An 18,453-nucleotide genomic window follows, 5' to 3' on the forward strand; every position below is an offset into this window, starting at 1 on the left:
TATCTCAGTATCCGTATAACAAAAATTCCCACAACTTCATCAAATGTAGTATTTTGTCGATTTAATTATAATCTAACGGTATGATTAGGTGATCCAATATAATAGTATAAGATGCTACTTATATCTATGTAAGACTAACAATCTTGGATATACAAAAATATACTTGATCTGCTGAATATATATCAATTTAATGGAAAAAATTATGTGCCCAATGATCTTAAGTAATTTATGGTCTACTTTTCTTTGATCTTAACATGTCCGGAACGGTTTTTTCTTCATTTTTAATTTTTTTAGTTAAAAAGAAAATTAATTTGGCACTTATTTTGGCACGATCTAGTTAAATATAAGGACAGTCGTGGGAAATGCCCCCTTAAACGACGTCGTATTCATATAGAACGACAACATTCTACTTGATTAGGAACGGTCTTGACAATGTTTTCTATAAATGATCATTCCTAGACCATTCTAAATTTTAATATATAAGTAACACTTAGCAAATTTTTTCTTTCTTCCCTGACTCTGTCCTCACGCGCCCACTCTTCCTCTGTCTCTCTCTCTTTCCAGCTTGCCCCCTCATTTCTCTCACCACCGTCGTCGTGCTCCATCATTTCTCTCAAAGTCCGTCCCCCTCCCTCTCTAGCTGGAAGCCCATCTGCCTCCTTCTCTTGCTCAAGGGTCGCTTCACTCTCTCACTCACCATCCGCCGTCCGCTATTGGTTTTCAAGGTTAGTTTCTATTTTTTTTAGGTTATATTTTTTAATAATATTTACATAAATATTTTAAAAAATTTTTTATGAAAATATTTTCAGAAAATAGTTATAAAAATATTTTTAGAAACTATGTATGAAAATATTTTTCTGAAATTAAAATATCTTTAAGTTAAAATATTTTTCTAAAATTAATATATTCTTTTGAAATTAAAATACTTTTCAAAATATAAAAAATTTTCTAAAATTAAAATATTTTTTCTTTTGAAACTAAAATATTTTTACTGAAATAAAAATAATTTTTCTCAAATATTTTTCTGAATTTTTTTCAGAAATTAATTTTTTTTCTATAATTTGGATCATATTGTGTAATATGTATGTAATTATTGTATAATTGTTTAATTTTTATAATTATTGTGTAATTTAGATCGTATTATGTATTTTTTGTGTAATTATTGTATAATTGTGTAATTTATTCAATTATTATGTAATTTAGATCATTTTGTCTTATTTAGATCATATTGTATAATTATTGTACAGTTGCATAATTTCTGCAATTATTGTGTACTTTCTATAACTATTGTGAATTTTGTGTAATTATTTATGTAAATATGTGTAATTTAGGAGATTAATGAATTCAGTACACATTTTAGGATAAGGGAAATTAATAACATAATAATTTAGATAATAAAAAAATGAGGATAATATTTCCAAATGTAATTAATAATATTATTTACAATATTAATGATTACAATAATCACAAAATTAGACTAATATTAGAATAATAATATTTTTTACATAATAATATCAATAGTCACAAAATTAAACAAATATTGTAAATGATAATAATATTTACATAATAATGTCAATAATCACCAAATTAGGCTAATATTCTCAATAATAATATATTTACATAATAATATCAATAATTATAAAATTAAACAAATATTCTAAATAATAATATTATTTACATAATAATGTCAATAATTATAAAATTAGGCTAATATTCCCCATAATTATATTATTTACATAATAATATCAATAATTACAAAATTTGAGTAATATTCTAAATAATGATATTATTTACACAATAATGTCAATAATCACAAAATTAGGCCTTCGATTCCAAATAATATTATTTACATAAAAATATCAATAATCACAATATAATTAAGGCTAATATTTTCAATCATAATATTATTTACATAAATATATCAACAACCACAATATAAGGCTAATATATACAAATTTCAATGAATAATTAATAATTACAATAAAAAATAATTAGGATAATATTCTAAATTACAATATTATTTAAATAATAATACCAATAATCATAAATTGAAGCACGCGTTTCAAATAATTATGAAATTAAGATAATTTTTCAACAATTACAAAAGCTAATACATACTATAATTTGTCTAGATTATGTCTAGTTATATGCCTCCTCTACCATGTGGTTGTGGTCGTGGTCATGGCCTGCCAGTTCCACCAGTGTCGTCTGATGCTTCCCATGCTGGGAAACATTATTTTGATGACCCCTACCTGACACGGTCGTACCTTCGCCCGCCGCAGAAACTCTAGATGATGTTGGACCATCTACTGCGGCACCGGCAGCTGTCTGCCACTCCAGCGGCTAATCCTACCATTCGTGGGTTGTTCTACCAACACCAGCAATTCCCCCACCATCAGCGTGCCAGTATAACAACCTCAACGATGAGGGATTAATTTATTTATGAATATTTTTTAGTATTATTTTATCTTGAAAATCACTAATTAATAAGTCCTTTTAGGTCTGACCGCAAATTCCACGAGCGCATCAATCCGATGGTGCAAGGACACTTTCCCCCCCCCCCCCCTTGGGGATGTGTAAGGCAGGTGCCGCCAGAACACCAACAATTCTGGTTCGAGAGCATGGAGGTAATGTAAAATAATTTTGTATTATCTTATAATGTAAATTGTTTAATGATTTTTATTGATATTTTTTTTTTAATTTGATCTTTTGTAGGTGACCTACTGGTGGGCCTGTGACGATGAGTATATGTTTCGGGTCTTCCACATGTGGGCGAGCAAGTTCATTTGAAAACAGATGTCTGTCACCCGAAAGGAGCTGGTCAAGCCACTTTGGCTAGCCACCAAGATATGGCTCTAGCTCCAGGCATACTAGGCCAGTGTGGACTTCCAAGAGGAGTCCGCGAAGAATCAGGCGAACACCACGGTGTCCTCTACTGTGTACCGCGAGGGATCTTCCTCTTTCAGCATGCACAAGAGAAAGATGGTAAGTAAATTATATTATTTTTTAAGATTTATCATTGTTTTATAAAATATTATGCTAACTATTTTATTCTTCTATAGGAGGCAGAGCTCGGTAAGCCGCCCAAGAAGATGGAATTGTTCGCCAAATGCTACAAGAAGGACTATGACAGTCGACCGCCTCCACTAGCACCCCAGGACAACCTCCAACATACCTCCCTTGCTACGAACGAGGACGATATGAATGAGGAGAGTTTAGGTTAGGTTTTATCTTTTTTTCTAAAAAATAAAAATTAAAATTGGATGATATTTTATATTAATATGATAACTTTTTCCCTAGTTATTCATGTTTCATATTGTTTATTACATTTTATTATTTAATATGTATTCAATTAATTAAACTCATAAAATATAATTAAATTTAATAATTAATTATATAAATTAAATTATTTTTTAAGATTTTATCATTAAATAAAATATTAGGAACAATTTTAGTAATTGTAAATAAAGTGTTACAAATTTCAAAATTAAGACTGTTCCAAACGTCATTACTAAAACAGTTCTAAATGAGTTCCTATAAAGGACTGACTGTTCCTAAATATATTGCAACTCAGACTAATGCACGAACCATGTTGTGTTCCAAAAAATATTTCAGACACAGTTACAGGAGAATGCTCCAAAAAGAAAAAAACAAACCATGCCTATTACTATTTCAAAAATTGAGCTTTATACAATACTAATGACCGTTTCTAAATATATCACCAATACAAATAAATATAATTCCAAAATTCAACCATGAGTATTACAAAAATCATTTCAAAATATCAAGAATTAAAATACATTACCGTTCCAAACCTTATCCAATGTGCTCTAATCCCAAAATAAAAATTTCATATTCAAAAGCACTATTGAGAACGGTCAATAATAATGTATTACAATATCCGTTCTAGTTGAGAACGATCCTTCATCAACCGTCCCGAAATTTTAGGAACGCCGTTTACAACGGACCGCAAACTGTTCCAGACTCCGGTTCAAATTAATTTCTTTAATTGCAAACTGTTCCAAATGCCAAAAAAATCATTTCTAAAATCGCCGTAAATCCTGCAATATTTTATAGTGGAAGCATGCCTGTATCAATGACCAACAAACTTGTATATTCCTAAGAATTAGAGGTGATGCAGGGTGTTTGCAACATTTCAAAATAATCGCTTATCGCCTTATTATGAGATATAAACTGATTTTTTTTATTTTACAGATTTTACTGCTAAAATATTTAAATTAAGTCAATTTAAGTCAACGGCCATAAGTAATCCCTACCAACTTTTACAAAAATTATAAAATACTAAGTCGTATTTGCAAACACTCAGACTTAACTACAATATTTTTTTATAATTATTTTCACGATAAAAACAGAATTCATTATAAATACTCACGAAATTTAAACAAGATCGAAAATCGTCCTTAGGGGGACAGGCCAATGATTCAAACATGAGACCTCTTGTTCAAACCTTAGGTCTTCACGTGTGTTGGACACATGAGTTAAGAAAAAAATACAAGTCCACGTCCAATTATATCCAATAAATTAACAAATAATCAAAGATATGTAACACTCAACATCCACAATCCATCTTCCTACACACGCACACACATATATATATTTTGAACTGAGTACATAGAAAAAAAAAAAAAAAACCCTCAAAATTCTCGAAAAAAATAACCTATGAATTCATCATCATCGTCATGACCTTAGTACATAAATCAATAATTAAAAGAATATACCCCGAAATAAAAAAATTAATAAAATAATCAAAAGAATAACCCCAGAACCAACCACCCCCCCTTCCCCCCAACAATTTTGACCCCGCAAAACTCCCAATAAATATCGTTCCATGCCTTATTTTTTCAATTACAATAAATAAATAAATAAAAACTCATCTTTCTTCTTTTTCTCAGAACAAAAGACAAAATAAATAATATGATCTTCTACCTCAAAACCCGAAAATTTAATTAAAAAAAAAACCCACCAAAATATCAATTACGGACAGATCATGGAGATGTGGAAGAATCAAGACTGTTGGCTCTACAGTACCTAAGCTCCAATGATATCTGCCTTTCATACTGAAGTTGCCTGTAAAAGTTCGCAATAAAAGCGTCAGCCCTTTTATCGACATCATCTTCCGATGGATAGCTCATTGTCCTTTGAAGCCCCGGCCTCGTGGATGATCCCTGGCTGCCGTCCGAGCCCGAATCCTCCACGCAGGCCCGCAATCCCGGCCTGTCGTTGAAGCTCATGAGTCTTGCTGATGATCTCTTACTCAACGATGCAGTACCTATGATGGACGCGAGTTTCCATCGGTTGACGTTGAAGTTGAGCAGGAACTTGATCTTCCTCACGGCCCGTTTCAGCCTGCCTAGCAATGCCTCGCCCATGTTACGAGGTTTGAATCAAATGTTAATGAACAGGGTTTGTGTTAGAAATTTGATGAATGGATGTGAGAGAGAGAGAAAGAGATGTGTAATGAAATTAATGATGTTAGATTTGCAATTAGTAGATGGATCAAATGGGGGGTCTTGCTTTGATATATACGTCTATGCAAGTGGGGAAGGAACCATGGTAATTAAAGAAATGGGTTAATTACACTTAAACCCCTTTTAAAATATAAAATTATACTTACACCCCTCTAGAAATTTTCCGTTTACACCTAACCCCCTTCCATCAAGATTTGACAAAAAATATCAAGTCAATGAAAACATTATATACATTTTCAATTTTAATCATAATCTAACATTGTCATATATATTCTTATACTTATAAATGGATAAATATAATATATATACGGGGTAATGTAAAATCATAATATTTTTTTCCTAATAAGTACCAAATTGTTATATAAAATGTTAAATGAGGGACAAGTTTGAAAATTTATGTATTTTATTTTATAATGTCATCATTTTTCGTCTAAATTCTGACGAAAGAAAGTTAATCGTAAACAACGAATTTTCATAGGGGTGTAAGTGCAATTTAAAATTACTTTGAGAGAAAATATTATTATGTAAATTCAGAGGGATCTACTTGTAATTAAACCTAAAAAAATTGGGGGGGGGGGGTGATGGAGAAGGCGTGGGGAATAGGACAAGCGTGTTATAATGAAAGATAACGAGTTGAGGCCTAATTAACGTTAGGGTTAGGGAGGACTAATTTGTTTCTATTTTCAAATGTTTGATCATTATTGCTTAATTATTGATTAAGTAGGAATTAGGTCAAATCATCGCATTCTTAACCATTTTTTTTTTGTTATTTTTTTAGAACGAAAAGGTTTAGTTACTCTTAGTAGTCTATTATTTAATACGAATTTATATGTTGATCGTTATATATCAAATCAACTATCATCGTTATATTTTTGCTCGTATTAATTATTATTCAAATACATACTCAATAATTATTCTAATTTAAGTAAATTTAGTTTTTGCCTCTTCTTTTTTAATTAAAATAAAATGAGATAACACTTTCACGACAAATTTTCGTGACTAAAAAGTATGAAATCATAGTGCATAGTAATAAATTAATCAAATCATAGCTTAGCAAAAGGTCCCATGAATAAGTTCGAGATCATGATTTTAAGTCTCACCAGATATATGGGTATTTTTTAATTTGAGTTTATTGTAATGGATATTTATCTAATTTTATGTAAGTTTATCGATTGAAGTGACATATCGATTTACTGTTATTGATATAATTATGTAATCATCGTTTTTTATACAAAAAAAAAAAAAGTCGATTAGCGGTTGTTTCAGTAATTAAAGGACACAATAAACATTAATTATAGCTAAAATCCTTACAAATGCTTTAGCCACATAATTTGAAGGGAAAAGTATTATTTTAGTCCGCTAAGTATGCCTAATTTTAGTTTTAATTCGATAACTGTGTCCATTTTTATTTAGATCCAGTAACTTACGAAATTGTTTACTTTTAGTCATCTGACAGATTTTCGGACAATTTTATCCCTATGCAACTTTTGAAAGGCAGTTTTAGACCATATGCACTCATAAAGGTAATTAGAATTGTGACAAATGTTAATTTAATTATCGAGTGCACAAAGATAAGTTCTTACATCCACTTATTTAATTGTAATAATAACATATTTGTATACTAATATAATATTGAAATTGTACTTATTTGAAACGAATGTAATCATATATATATATATATATATATATATATTTTGCAGTCTAAAATGACAAGTTAAACACTTGTAACATTTATCTGCCAAAAATGAATGGAGAAAAACAACAACAAACCATCAAAATGAACAACGTACGTACGTACCTCACTTAGCGTGATTTTTTGAAATTTAAATTGTTTGAATTCTCAAGCATACACAAATACATACAGACATATATATATATAAAGTCAATAAACAACAATAGTCAAAGTTAAAAAAATTAATGAACAATTAATGTAAATTAAGTAGAAGTAAAACGTAACGTGTAATAACCAAAATAATATTATTGATTATGATGATTGATGATGATGGGCTGCATGACTTGGTTTCCAAGTTTTATAGCTAGCTTAAATGAGTTGACCAACCAAGTCTTTTAATTTATATGCTTTTTATTGGAAAAATCTCATTTTTGGTCTTATATCTTAGAGTTTTTTTTAAGGAAAAAGTATTACTTTAGTCCGCTAACTATGTCTAATTTTAATTTTAATCCGATAATTATGTCCATTTTTGTTTATATTCAGTAACTTACGAAATTGCTTACTTTTAGTCATCTGGCAGGTTTTCGGATAATTTTACCCTATGCAACTTTTCAAAGGCAGTTTTACTCCATATGCACTCATAGGGGTAAAATTATTCGAAAATCTGCCAAATGACTACAAGTAAGCAATTTCATATGTTACTGGACCTAAACAAAAATGAACATAGTTATCGGACTAAAATTAAAATTAAGCATACTTAGCGGACTAAAATAATACTTTTCTCTTTTTTTTAATTAAGTCTCATTTATTATATTTTTCTTAGATTTCGTCCCATATCTTTATAATTTTTTCACATATAATTTCAAAACTCAATTTCCGTCAAATAGATAATGGAGTCGTTAGTTCCACAATTCCAGCACTGTTTTGGAGAGAAAAACTTGTTATATTAATATTTCATAAAATTTTGGGTAGTGTTGATATTCTGTAAATGAAGTAAAGTATAATTTAAATAATTTCACCAAAATATCAAATTCCATTGATTGTTGCAAATACCAAAATAAATTGACTTTCAAAGTCAAATTAAGTTCAATTTCAAAAAAATTGAGTTTTAAGCGGTTTTGCAACACCAAAGGTCTATTACATGACTTGCTTTCCCTTTCCATCACATTCTATTCTTGCCCTTTTGCTGCTTCTCTCCTTGTATTAATGCATCCTCCAAATTTTTCATTTTATGACATACTTTTGATCATTCTTGTCAATGATCTTATACTACAAAAAGAAAAGTAAAATTTGGCACAAATTCCCCTATTGTTTCGAAGCTCGTGCCCTATAGGAATGGGTATTGACACTCAAGAGGAATGATAGTTATCAATAATGTCATGATCATCATTTTTATGTAGTATTTTTTTGGAATGGCAAAATCGTTACTAAAGGTGTTCCAAAAAATCTATTACTTCCAAATACCGGTCCAAATTTGGATCGGTAAAATATTGAGACTCTATTTGGAACACTTTATTAAAATTAGTGACGGTTCTTGAATGACCGTTCTTATATGTGATACAATGAATGTAAAAAAAATTGGCAGTTAGTAAATGTATTTCAAAATGAGGTGCAATTTGGTACGATTTTAGTACGTATTTGGACGAGTATTACAAAACCCGTTCCTAAGTTGATTTCTACTTAAAATCTGTTGAGTTACAAAGATCGTGACCAAATTAGTTCCAATTTAGAACTGTTTTTGTGTTATATTAATAATGTATTACTAATGCCGTTCCAAATACACTACAAACGGATATATTTCGATGGATATAAAACCATTGCAATTTGTGGTCCTAAGTCCATTACAGATTGTAAATCAACGGGTAGTTTCTTATGGCTATTTTTGTACTCCAGGAACTGTTTCAAAGACCGTTCCAAATTTTTCTATATATATGTTTCTGTCTTTTCATTTAATCTCAATATCTTCTTCCATTCTTCTTACATTCTCTTTATTTCCTCTATCTCTCTCAAATTTTCTTGATCTTCACTATCCCACCAATATTTTTATTCTCTGGTTCGTCAATCTGTCTCGAACTTTCATTGATATTTGAAGTTTATTTTGATCATGTAACAACTTTAACCCTTTATTTATCAGTTGATTATATTTGTTATACTTTTGTCAATTAAATTTAAAGTTATAATAATATATATATATATATGTGTGTGTGTGTGAGAGTGTGTGTGTGTAGGACTCATCATGTTAAGACAGTTGAGAAGATGGATACATGAGAATAACCTGTCAAGGAAGGCGGGTCTTACTCCAAAATTTGAGGATGGTGTTACTGCATTTATAAAATGGGTCAAGTCTCAACATGCATATATGGACGATGAGAAAATTAAGTGTTCTTTTCGAAAGTATAATGTCAAAGATTGTTATAATATGGAACGGTTTTCATGTATTAATAACATTATATTACTGAAATTGTTCCAATAAAGGTACAACGACTCTATTTTAATGGATATATAATCATTCCTGAACGTGTTTCTAAGACCATTACAGATTGTACATCAACGGCAATTTTATAACGATTATTTGTACGCTGAAAATTGTTCCAATGACCGTTAGAAATTTTCCTATATATATGTTCCTTTATTTCCATTTAATCTCACTATCTTCTTTCATTCTTCTTACGTTCTCTCTATTTCCTCAATCTCTCTCGAATTTTATTGATTTCTTACTATCCCACTAATTTTCATACTCTTATCCATCATTGCGCACTCTTGGAAGGAGGACCAAACTCCCGTTGCTCATGAGGATAAGGGTACCAATATACACTAGGGTGATGTGATGCGGATAGATTGCGTGCAAAGGATGGTTTTTGATGCCACTGGTCCAGCTTTCTAGTCTTCTAATATAACTAGGATGATGCGTCTAATGATGGTGTGAGGTCATGTCCTACTGATGGCAAGCATTCTTCATATTACGGCAGGGGCCCTATGATTATGTGCCTGGGCTGGCAGATTGATTTTACGATGTAGTGCATGCTGCCGAGCAGCCGTTGTAGAATGGTTGCACCCAATCTCAATTGACATCTGTTGCTAAGTTGGTGAATATCAAGGCCGAGGGCAAATTTTCTGAGCGAATATACTGATCGAATATCCTAGTGGAAAAATAATATATTGCCCTACGACCATCCTGCCCCTCAATTACTATAGTACGAAGAAGTTGACAAGAGACTAGGGTTTATCTGTTGAGAAGATTGATACGTGTAAGAATGGTTGCATGTTGTATTGGAAGGACAACATTGATTTGGACTACTGCAAGTTTTGTGGAGTAGCTTGGTACAAGCCGACCAAGGAGCGAAATCATAACCGCAAGAAGACTCCGTATGCCATTCTAATGTTTACCTGGAGCCGCTAATCGAGGTGTTGCAGAATTTGTGGCATGTAGTTGCACTGACGCGCAACAATACGAAGAACGAGACATTCATGATGCGCTCCCCTTTAATGTATCGACCTACCCGCTAATGAGATGGCGTTTGGATGGAGTACCGCTGGTGTTATGGGGTGTCCAGTTTATATGAAAGATGCACGTGCATTCTATCTACAGAACGGTATGAAGGCGTACTAGTTTGATTACTACAGAAAGTCCTTTCCCTCGGACCATCTGTACCATAGGCACAAAAAGGCATTCACTAAGAACCAAGTAGAAATTAAGGTTGCCGTCCAAAATTGATGAGAGAACAGATTCGCGATTGGTTTGAAGAGTTTAGTCTTGCGTTTGAAGTGTCGTTGCCACTCCCAGACAACTACGGTAGTGAACATAAGTGGATAAAAAAATCATCTTCTGGGAGCTAGAGTGTTGGTCGATGCATCTGATACAACACAATTTTGATGTGTTTGACAATATATTCAATACGGTGATAGATATAAATGAAAAAACGAAGGACAATCTGAATACACAAAAGTATCTGAAGATCATAATTGCCCTGAGCTTGAGATTAACGAAAGGAGGCCGAACATTATGCCCAAACCCATATATACCCTAATCAAAGAGCAGAAGAGAATGATATGTGAATGGATTAGTCATCTAAAGTTTCTTGAAGGTTACGTATTTAATTTGGCTCGTTGTATCAATATGAAGGAGCTGAAGTTTCATGGCATGAAAAGTCATGATTGTCACTTCTTTATGTAAAAGTTGATTTCAATTGCCTTCAGTGAAATGTTTCCTGAGCCTATGTGGAGTGCGTTAACAGAGGTCAGCCTTCTAATCCAAATTCTATGTTCGACGAAAGTAGTAAACAAGGTACAAGAATTGGAAGGTAGTGTGGCGACCATCTTGTGCAAACTCGAGAAAATATTTTCATCAATTTTTTTCGACTCAATATAGGTTGATGTACCTATTTGAGAGGTAAGCACACGAGTTATACTAGTTTTTTTAAAATAGTTCTTGTGTCATATATATGTTTTCCAATAAATATTCATTTATTAGATTTCCTCGAGACTTGAAAATGAAACTGAAAAATAAAGCACAGATCGAGGCGTCAATTGTAAATGCTTATCATGTAGAAAAAATCGGTCTATTCACTTTTCAATACTTTGAATCGAAGATTCTTTGCAAACAGAATAGGCCCTGTAGAAATGATGACCTACATATGAACGACACTCATACCAACGATATATTTTCAACTATCCTGGTCGAGCAAGTAGTGCCTCAAAGAAGAGGTGGCTTAGCGGATTAGAACGTCACATAATTGAGACGTATATCTTATGCAATTGTGAAGTACTCACGCCATACTACGAGTAAGTCTGAAGATACCAACAATTTATTCACATTCTTATTTTAGACTTTTAACCTATGTGTTTATACGTACTCTTTTTTTTTTTTTGACAAACAGATTCATTTTTAATGAACTCTACGAGTACCACCACTCGAAGGACCCTAATATTGAGGAGCTAGTTGCTACTCAATTTTAGGATTGATTCAAACGTTATGTAAGTTGTGCCTTCAGAATGATCTCTTACGATTTGTGCCACAACTGTCAGTCATCAATATATGATTTCTCTAATATGTGCAATACAAGTGAAATTCGACTTAGATTACACGAACAACGATTTGTTGAAGTTGCATTATTGGGGTCCTACTACTTAGGTCACAACATTCTTGTGTTACTTTGTAATGGTTATAATTTCCATATTAAGGCTCACAGCATAGGCAAGTCAACTATGAACTGTGAAGTGTGTGTCAAAAACTCATCATATACAAATACTGACAATAACTTCTATGTGATTGTTGAAGAGGAAATTCAGTTAGATTATCCACTTCTTCTAAACATGCAGATTGTTCTGTTTAAATGCCGTTGGGTCAATCCCGTGAGAGGTATGAAGGTACATCCATGTTATCACCTTGTTGATGTACACACTTCAAGAAAGTATACCAAAGAACGAATCATTCATCTTGGCACAACAAGAGTACAAGTCTAATACACGGAGTATCCTAGCATTAAGAAAAACAAAGCGGACTGGATGGCTATCTGCAAAACAAAAGCCAAAAGAGTCATTGATGACTCTCGATGGACTGAAGTTGTATTTCAAGAAAAGGAGACAATACCTACTCAACAAGTTTTGACGGACAACCATAATTATGAACTGCATGACCCAAATGGTATACAATTGTCGTTGAGTTTTTTTATTGATAATCAACAAGGAGCAAGTACATCCCCAACCACGAATGATGAATCTGATGACGAATCTGACGAAGATAATTTTGACGAGGATTACGAGACTGAAAAAGAGAATATTTATCATTGAAAGTTCATTGTTTTTGTAATCAAATATTTGTAAAAATTACTGATCAAATATTTTTATAATTATTCTTTAAGAAAATTTACAAAAAAAAATTCAAAAAAAAAATTGCTCAAATTTGGAATGTTCTCATGTAAACCAGACCGTTCATACATTGTTACTAAAGGAACAGTCATAGCTAAAACCGTGCCTAAATGTAACAATTCCTTAATTTTCGTTAATAATATTAAATTTCAAATAGGAATGGCCAAAAAAAATAAAAATTATGCCTAAATATATTATAACATCCTACAAAAAAAGGAGAAAAATTCAAAATATAGGAACGGTTAATATACATTGATTGTTCCTAAAGTAGTTTCAAACAAATTTAATTTCACGCCAAATGAAAAATGGAGAAAAAATCACACATAGGAACGATTTTTAAATAGTTGACCGTTCCTAAGACGAGTTTTAAAGAAAACCATGCATAAATGTAAAAATTATGCGTTTCTAAAATGAATATAAATAAAACCGTTCCTAAAGGAGTAACAAATCGTTCCTAAATATAACAAAAAAATTCTTTCACTTTTCGGTTATGATATCTCAACATCCGGGACCCTGATTAATTCAAACTTAAACACATAACAAGACTTTACATATGTGAACAGATTAGTGGTCTGATGTAAAATAACATATTCTGATGGACAGTTGCAACGATTTTAACCTCGCTGATTGTATCAAATATGATATCTCAGTATCCGTATAACAAAAATATTCAAAACTTCATTGAAGGTAATATTTTGTCAATTTAATCATATCCCCAATTAAAACTTTTGACGGTCTAATTAAGCGATCCAGTATAATAGTATAAGATGTTACTTACATCTATGTAAGACTAACAATCTTATATAAACAAATATAGTTGATCTTCCAAACATGTATCAATTTAATTCAAAAAATTATATGTTTTCAATTGTCTATATTAATTTATGGTCTACTTTTCTCTGACCATTAACATATCTGGGACGTTTTTCCTTTATATTTTGTTTTTTATTTGAAATATATATATCATAAAATTAAAATATTTTTTTGAAATTAAACTATATTTTTATGAAATTAAAATATATTTCTGAAAATTAAACTATATGTTTTCTAAAATTAAACTATGTTTTTTAAATTAAAATATATTTCTGAAAATTATAATATTTTTCTGTATTTTTTGTGTACTTTCTGTAATTTGTCACAAGAGATAATTGTGTAATTTAGGCAATTATTGTGTAACTTTTGTGAAATTATTATAATAATTGTGTAATTTAGGCATTATTCTGTAATTATTGTAATAATTGTGTAACTTAGTCAATTATTGTGTAATTTTTGTATAATTATGTAATTTCAGCAATTATTGGTAATAATTGCTTAATTGTGTAATTTTTTAAAATGTTGGTAATTACTGTGTAATTGTGTTATTTTAGCAATTATTGTGTAATTTCTGTAAATTATTGTGAAATTTGTGTAATTATTTAGGAAATTAATGAATTTAGTACACATTTTAGCATACTGGATATTAATAACATAATAATTACAATAATCATAAAAATGAGGCTAATAATTCCAATAATAATATTATTTACATAATAATATCAATAATCATAAAATTAGATAAATATTATATATAAATAATAACATTATTATGTGATAATATCAATAATCATAACATGAGGCTAATAATTCCCTATAATATTATTTACATAACAACATCAATAGTCACAACCTTAGACTAATTAATATTTTCAATAATAATATTATTTAAATAACAATATCAATAATCACAACCTTAGACTAATTAATATTTCTAATAATATCATTATTTACGTAATAATATCAATAATCACAACCTTAGACAAATTAATATTTACAATAATTTTATTATTTACATAATAATATTAATAATCACTAATTATAAGGCTAATAGTTTTAATTATATTATTATTTACATAATAATGTCAACAATAATAATATTAGGATAATATTTAATTATATTATTATTTACATAATAATGTCAACAATAATAATATTAGGATAATATTTTAAATTAAAATATATTTACATAATCGTTACAATGACCACAATGAGGATAATATTTTCAATAATTATTAATTATTTAAATATTTAGTTCCTTTGTGCTCACGTACAAACAAATCACACATTACTTTAAGCTTCTTTAGCACATCAAGTGAATTTTTTATAGTAAAACTAGTGAGGTTTATCCTTTTCATCTGTCAACAAAAGACAATTTTGATAGAAATAAGTGAATAAAACTAGTACTATAACAAAAAGTTCAGGTGATAGGCTAAAAAAGCTTAAACCAATGCTTGACCCGTTTGTATATGTGCTTCAAGGAACTATATATTTTTAAATAATTAATGAGTATAATAATCATAACTTCATGATAATATTTTCAATGTATAAGACTTCGTATATTCTTTTTATTAATCATTGAATTAGGATAATTTTTTCAACAATTACAAAAACTAATACTTCTCAATAATTTGTATATATTATGTCTAGCGGTATGCCTCCTGTACCACGTGATTGTGGTCGTAGTTGTGGCTGTGGTTGTGGTCGTGGTCATGGTTGTTGCTTGCCACTTCCATCCGCGTCGTTTGATGCTTCCCAGCCTAGAGAAGTAGTCTTTCGATTATCCCCACCATCTGATTGTCGAACCCTCAGCCAACCCCACAGACGCCAGATGATGCTGGACCATCTAGTGCGGCACCGATAGCTAAGGAGGCCGGGCAACCATCTGCCATACCAGCGATTGATCCTGCTAGTCCATGAACTGCTCCACCACCAATCCCGCAACCATCAGCACGCTAGTATATCAGCCTTGGTGACGCGAGGTAAATTTGTTTAGGAATATTTTTTAGTATCATTTTATCTGAAAAATCAATAATTAACATGTCCTTTAAGGTCTGACCGCCGCTTCCATGAGCACATCAATGCGGTGGTGCAAGGACCTTATCCCCACCCATGGGCATATTTGAGGCAGATGCCGGCAAAGTACCAACATTTCTGGTTTGAATCTATGAAGGTAATGTACCTTAATACTCAATTTGGTATTATATTATAATCTAAATTATTTTTTACTAATGCTTTTTTTTTTTAATTTTGGAGATGTGGATGACCTATTGGTGGGAATATGACGAAGAGTCCATGTTTTCGATCTTCCACATGTGGACAGGAAGAAGTTCTCCGTTGCCCCGGCGAGCCTAGTCAAGCTACTTTAGCTGGCCAACAAGGTCTGGCTCCAACTTCAGGCATACTGGTCTAGTGCGGACTTCCAAGAGGAGTCCGCGAAGAATAAGGCGAACCACTCGTCAAATCTCTCGACGTCCTCTAGTGTGTGCCCCGAGAGATCATCATCTGTCGGTATGCACAAGAGGAAGACAGTAAGTACGTTATGTTTTCTTCTTCAAAGTTTCATCATGATTTTATAAATATGATGCTAGCTGATTAAAATTTCTATAGGAGGCAGAGTCCGTCGGTCGCCCAAGCAAATGAAACTTTTTGCCAGATGCTACAAGAAGAAGGCGGACAGTGGCTGGAATGGGCAGAGGGCTGCTGATGTGGCGGTAAGTTAATTAGTTATTTAATTTTTTTAAAATTATTTTGGGGTAAAACTCTAATAATTTTGTTTGTTTTGCAAGAGATGTTCCAGAAGCTGATGAAGGATCATCAAACTCAGCCCACAGCCGAGGACCACAATACTCGATCGATCGAATCGGAGTTTTAGTAGAGATGACCGAGCATCAGATGTGGCAGGCAGTAGTCGAGGGCAAAAACAAGGACCGTATATTCGGCCTTGGTTCTGAAACCCACGTCTCCAGCTAAACCTACAAATCATTGTCGCCACCCCCATCGATACCGCCAACGCCACAACCAAACCCGGCAATGGAGGACCACATCGGCTGGCTGGAGAAGAAGATGATCGACATGATGGCCATGATGCGGGAAATGAGGGCAACCTCGTCCACTACAGGACTGTCACAGCCTACCGCCTCCATACCGCCCAGCACAGTCTCTGACAGACCCCTTGCTGCCTAACGATGGGGATATGGATGCTAACAAGGAGGGTTTAGATTAGGTTTTAAATTTTGATTAAATTTTATAATTGGATAATATTTTGTATTATTAATATTTATTACATTCCAGTATTTTATATTTATTTAATTAATTAAAGTTTATTAAATTAAATTTATTATTTACTAAAATATATAAATTATATTATTTATTAAAATTTATTAAATATATAAATTAAATTATTAACATAAATTTTATTAAAAAATAAAAAATTAGGAATGGGTTTAGTAATTGTAAACAAAATAATACAAATATTAAATAATAAACCATTCATACACTCTTTCCTAAAACAGTGGTAAAAAAGTGTTCCTAAATATACTTTACCATTCCTGAATGTATTGCAACGTAAACTAGTTCAAGCACCAAATTGTGATTCAAAAATAATTCCTAAAACAGTTGCCAGAGACTGTTCCAAAAAAAGAAAAAAAAAAGTGTCTTAAAGTATATCAAATCTGAACCACAATACAATCCCACATACCATTCCAAAATACATCCACCGGGTCAAATACATACCAATCCAAAAATTAGGCATTAGGATTACTATTACCGAAAACCACAATTACAATACATAACAATTCCAAAATTATTCCAATGCGTTTCAATTGAATAAATACCTTTTAATATTCGATTTCAAAAATAGGAACGGCCATTGGCAGTGTGTTACAATATTTGTTCTAGTGTGAAATGGTCCTTTACCAACCATTCCAAAATATTTATAACGCCGTCTATTACGATGGAATGTGAACCGTTCCAAAATTCGATTTAAATTAATCTCTTCAATTCAAAATCGTTCCTAGACCCACCCCAAATCACCTTTTTTGTAGTGTTAAACTTGTGTTGAAGGGGTGCTATTTTCTGTGTTGAAATTGAAACTGCAACTCTTGGACGGCCTCTTACAAAAGGAACTGGTGATCTGATGGTAACACCTCCTCTAGCTGGGGGTATTGGTGCAGGGTTTGGAAGATTAGTTGGCATTGGTGGTATCCTTCTAGAAGGGTTGAAGCCCAAGTTGGATCTTGCAGTATTCTTAGCCTACAATGTGGCTACAATCAGTTGCAATTATCTATAAACCACAAAAATTTAGAACATATATACTAAACTTATTGGTTGAGCTATTAGTTCATCAAAAATTGGTTTAGCACTTTGTAATCTAGTGTTTCTCCTAACGTGCAGTGCAAATGTAAATTGTGAATGTTTTTCCACTACTAAAAAGCTTACTAAACAAATTGACTACTTCCCCCCCCCCCCAACCACAGCATAACACAAAGGAAAGAATTCATTATTGGGATCAATTCCTACAGCAGTCAACAACACTGCGCAATTTTGATCCTATTCAAATTAAAAAAATATTTTGATCTTATAATTTTAAAATTTATGATAATTTTAGTT

General features: G+C 31.6%; 1 protein-coding gene and 1 long non-coding RNA gene across 3 annotated transcripts; one reads left to right on the forward strand and one right to left on the reverse strand.

Annotated features, from left to right (window-relative positions):
• The first annotated feature begins 489 nt into the window (after positions 1-489).
• LOC105162850 (uncharacterized) lies at positions 490-3,303 on the forward strand. Of its 2 annotated transcripts, XR_847872.3 has the most exons (5): positions 490-725; positions 2,133-2,406; positions 2,501-2,627; positions 2,716-2,985; positions 3,063-3,303. It is a non-coding gene; the product is annotated as an uncharacterized LOC105162850 (long non-coding RNA). The 2 variants fall into 2 exon arrangements; XR_002287145.2 differs by having other exon boundaries at positions 2,133-2,627.
• A 1,569-nt stretch (positions 3,304-4,872) lies between these two features.
• Positions 4,873-5,522, reverse strand: LOC105162951 (uncharacterized). The gene has a single exon (XM_011081131.2). The coding sequence runs from the start codon at positions 5,388-5,390 to the stop codon at positions 5,007-5,009; it is 384 nt and encodes a 127-aa protein (XP_011079433.1). The 5' UTR covers positions 5,391-5,522; the 3' UTR covers positions 4,873-5,006.
• Positions 5,523-18,453: the final 12,931 nt, after the last annotated feature.

The sequence above is a fragment of the Sesamum indicum genome, linkage group LG5 (assembly GCF_026168435.1).
Source record: "Sesamum indicum cultivar Baizhima isolate 11 linkage group LG5, ASM2616843v1, whole genome shotgun sequence".
Classification (NCBI taxonomy): domain Eukaryota; kingdom Viridiplantae; phylum Streptophyta; class Magnoliopsida; order Lamiales; family Pedaliaceae; genus Sesamum; species Sesamum indicum.

Coding starts and splice junctions, on each gene's coding strand:
- LOC105162951 (XM_011081131.2), bottom strand. CDS start 5,390: ATGGGCGAGGCATTGCTAGGCAGGCTGAAACGGGCCGTGAGGAAGATC.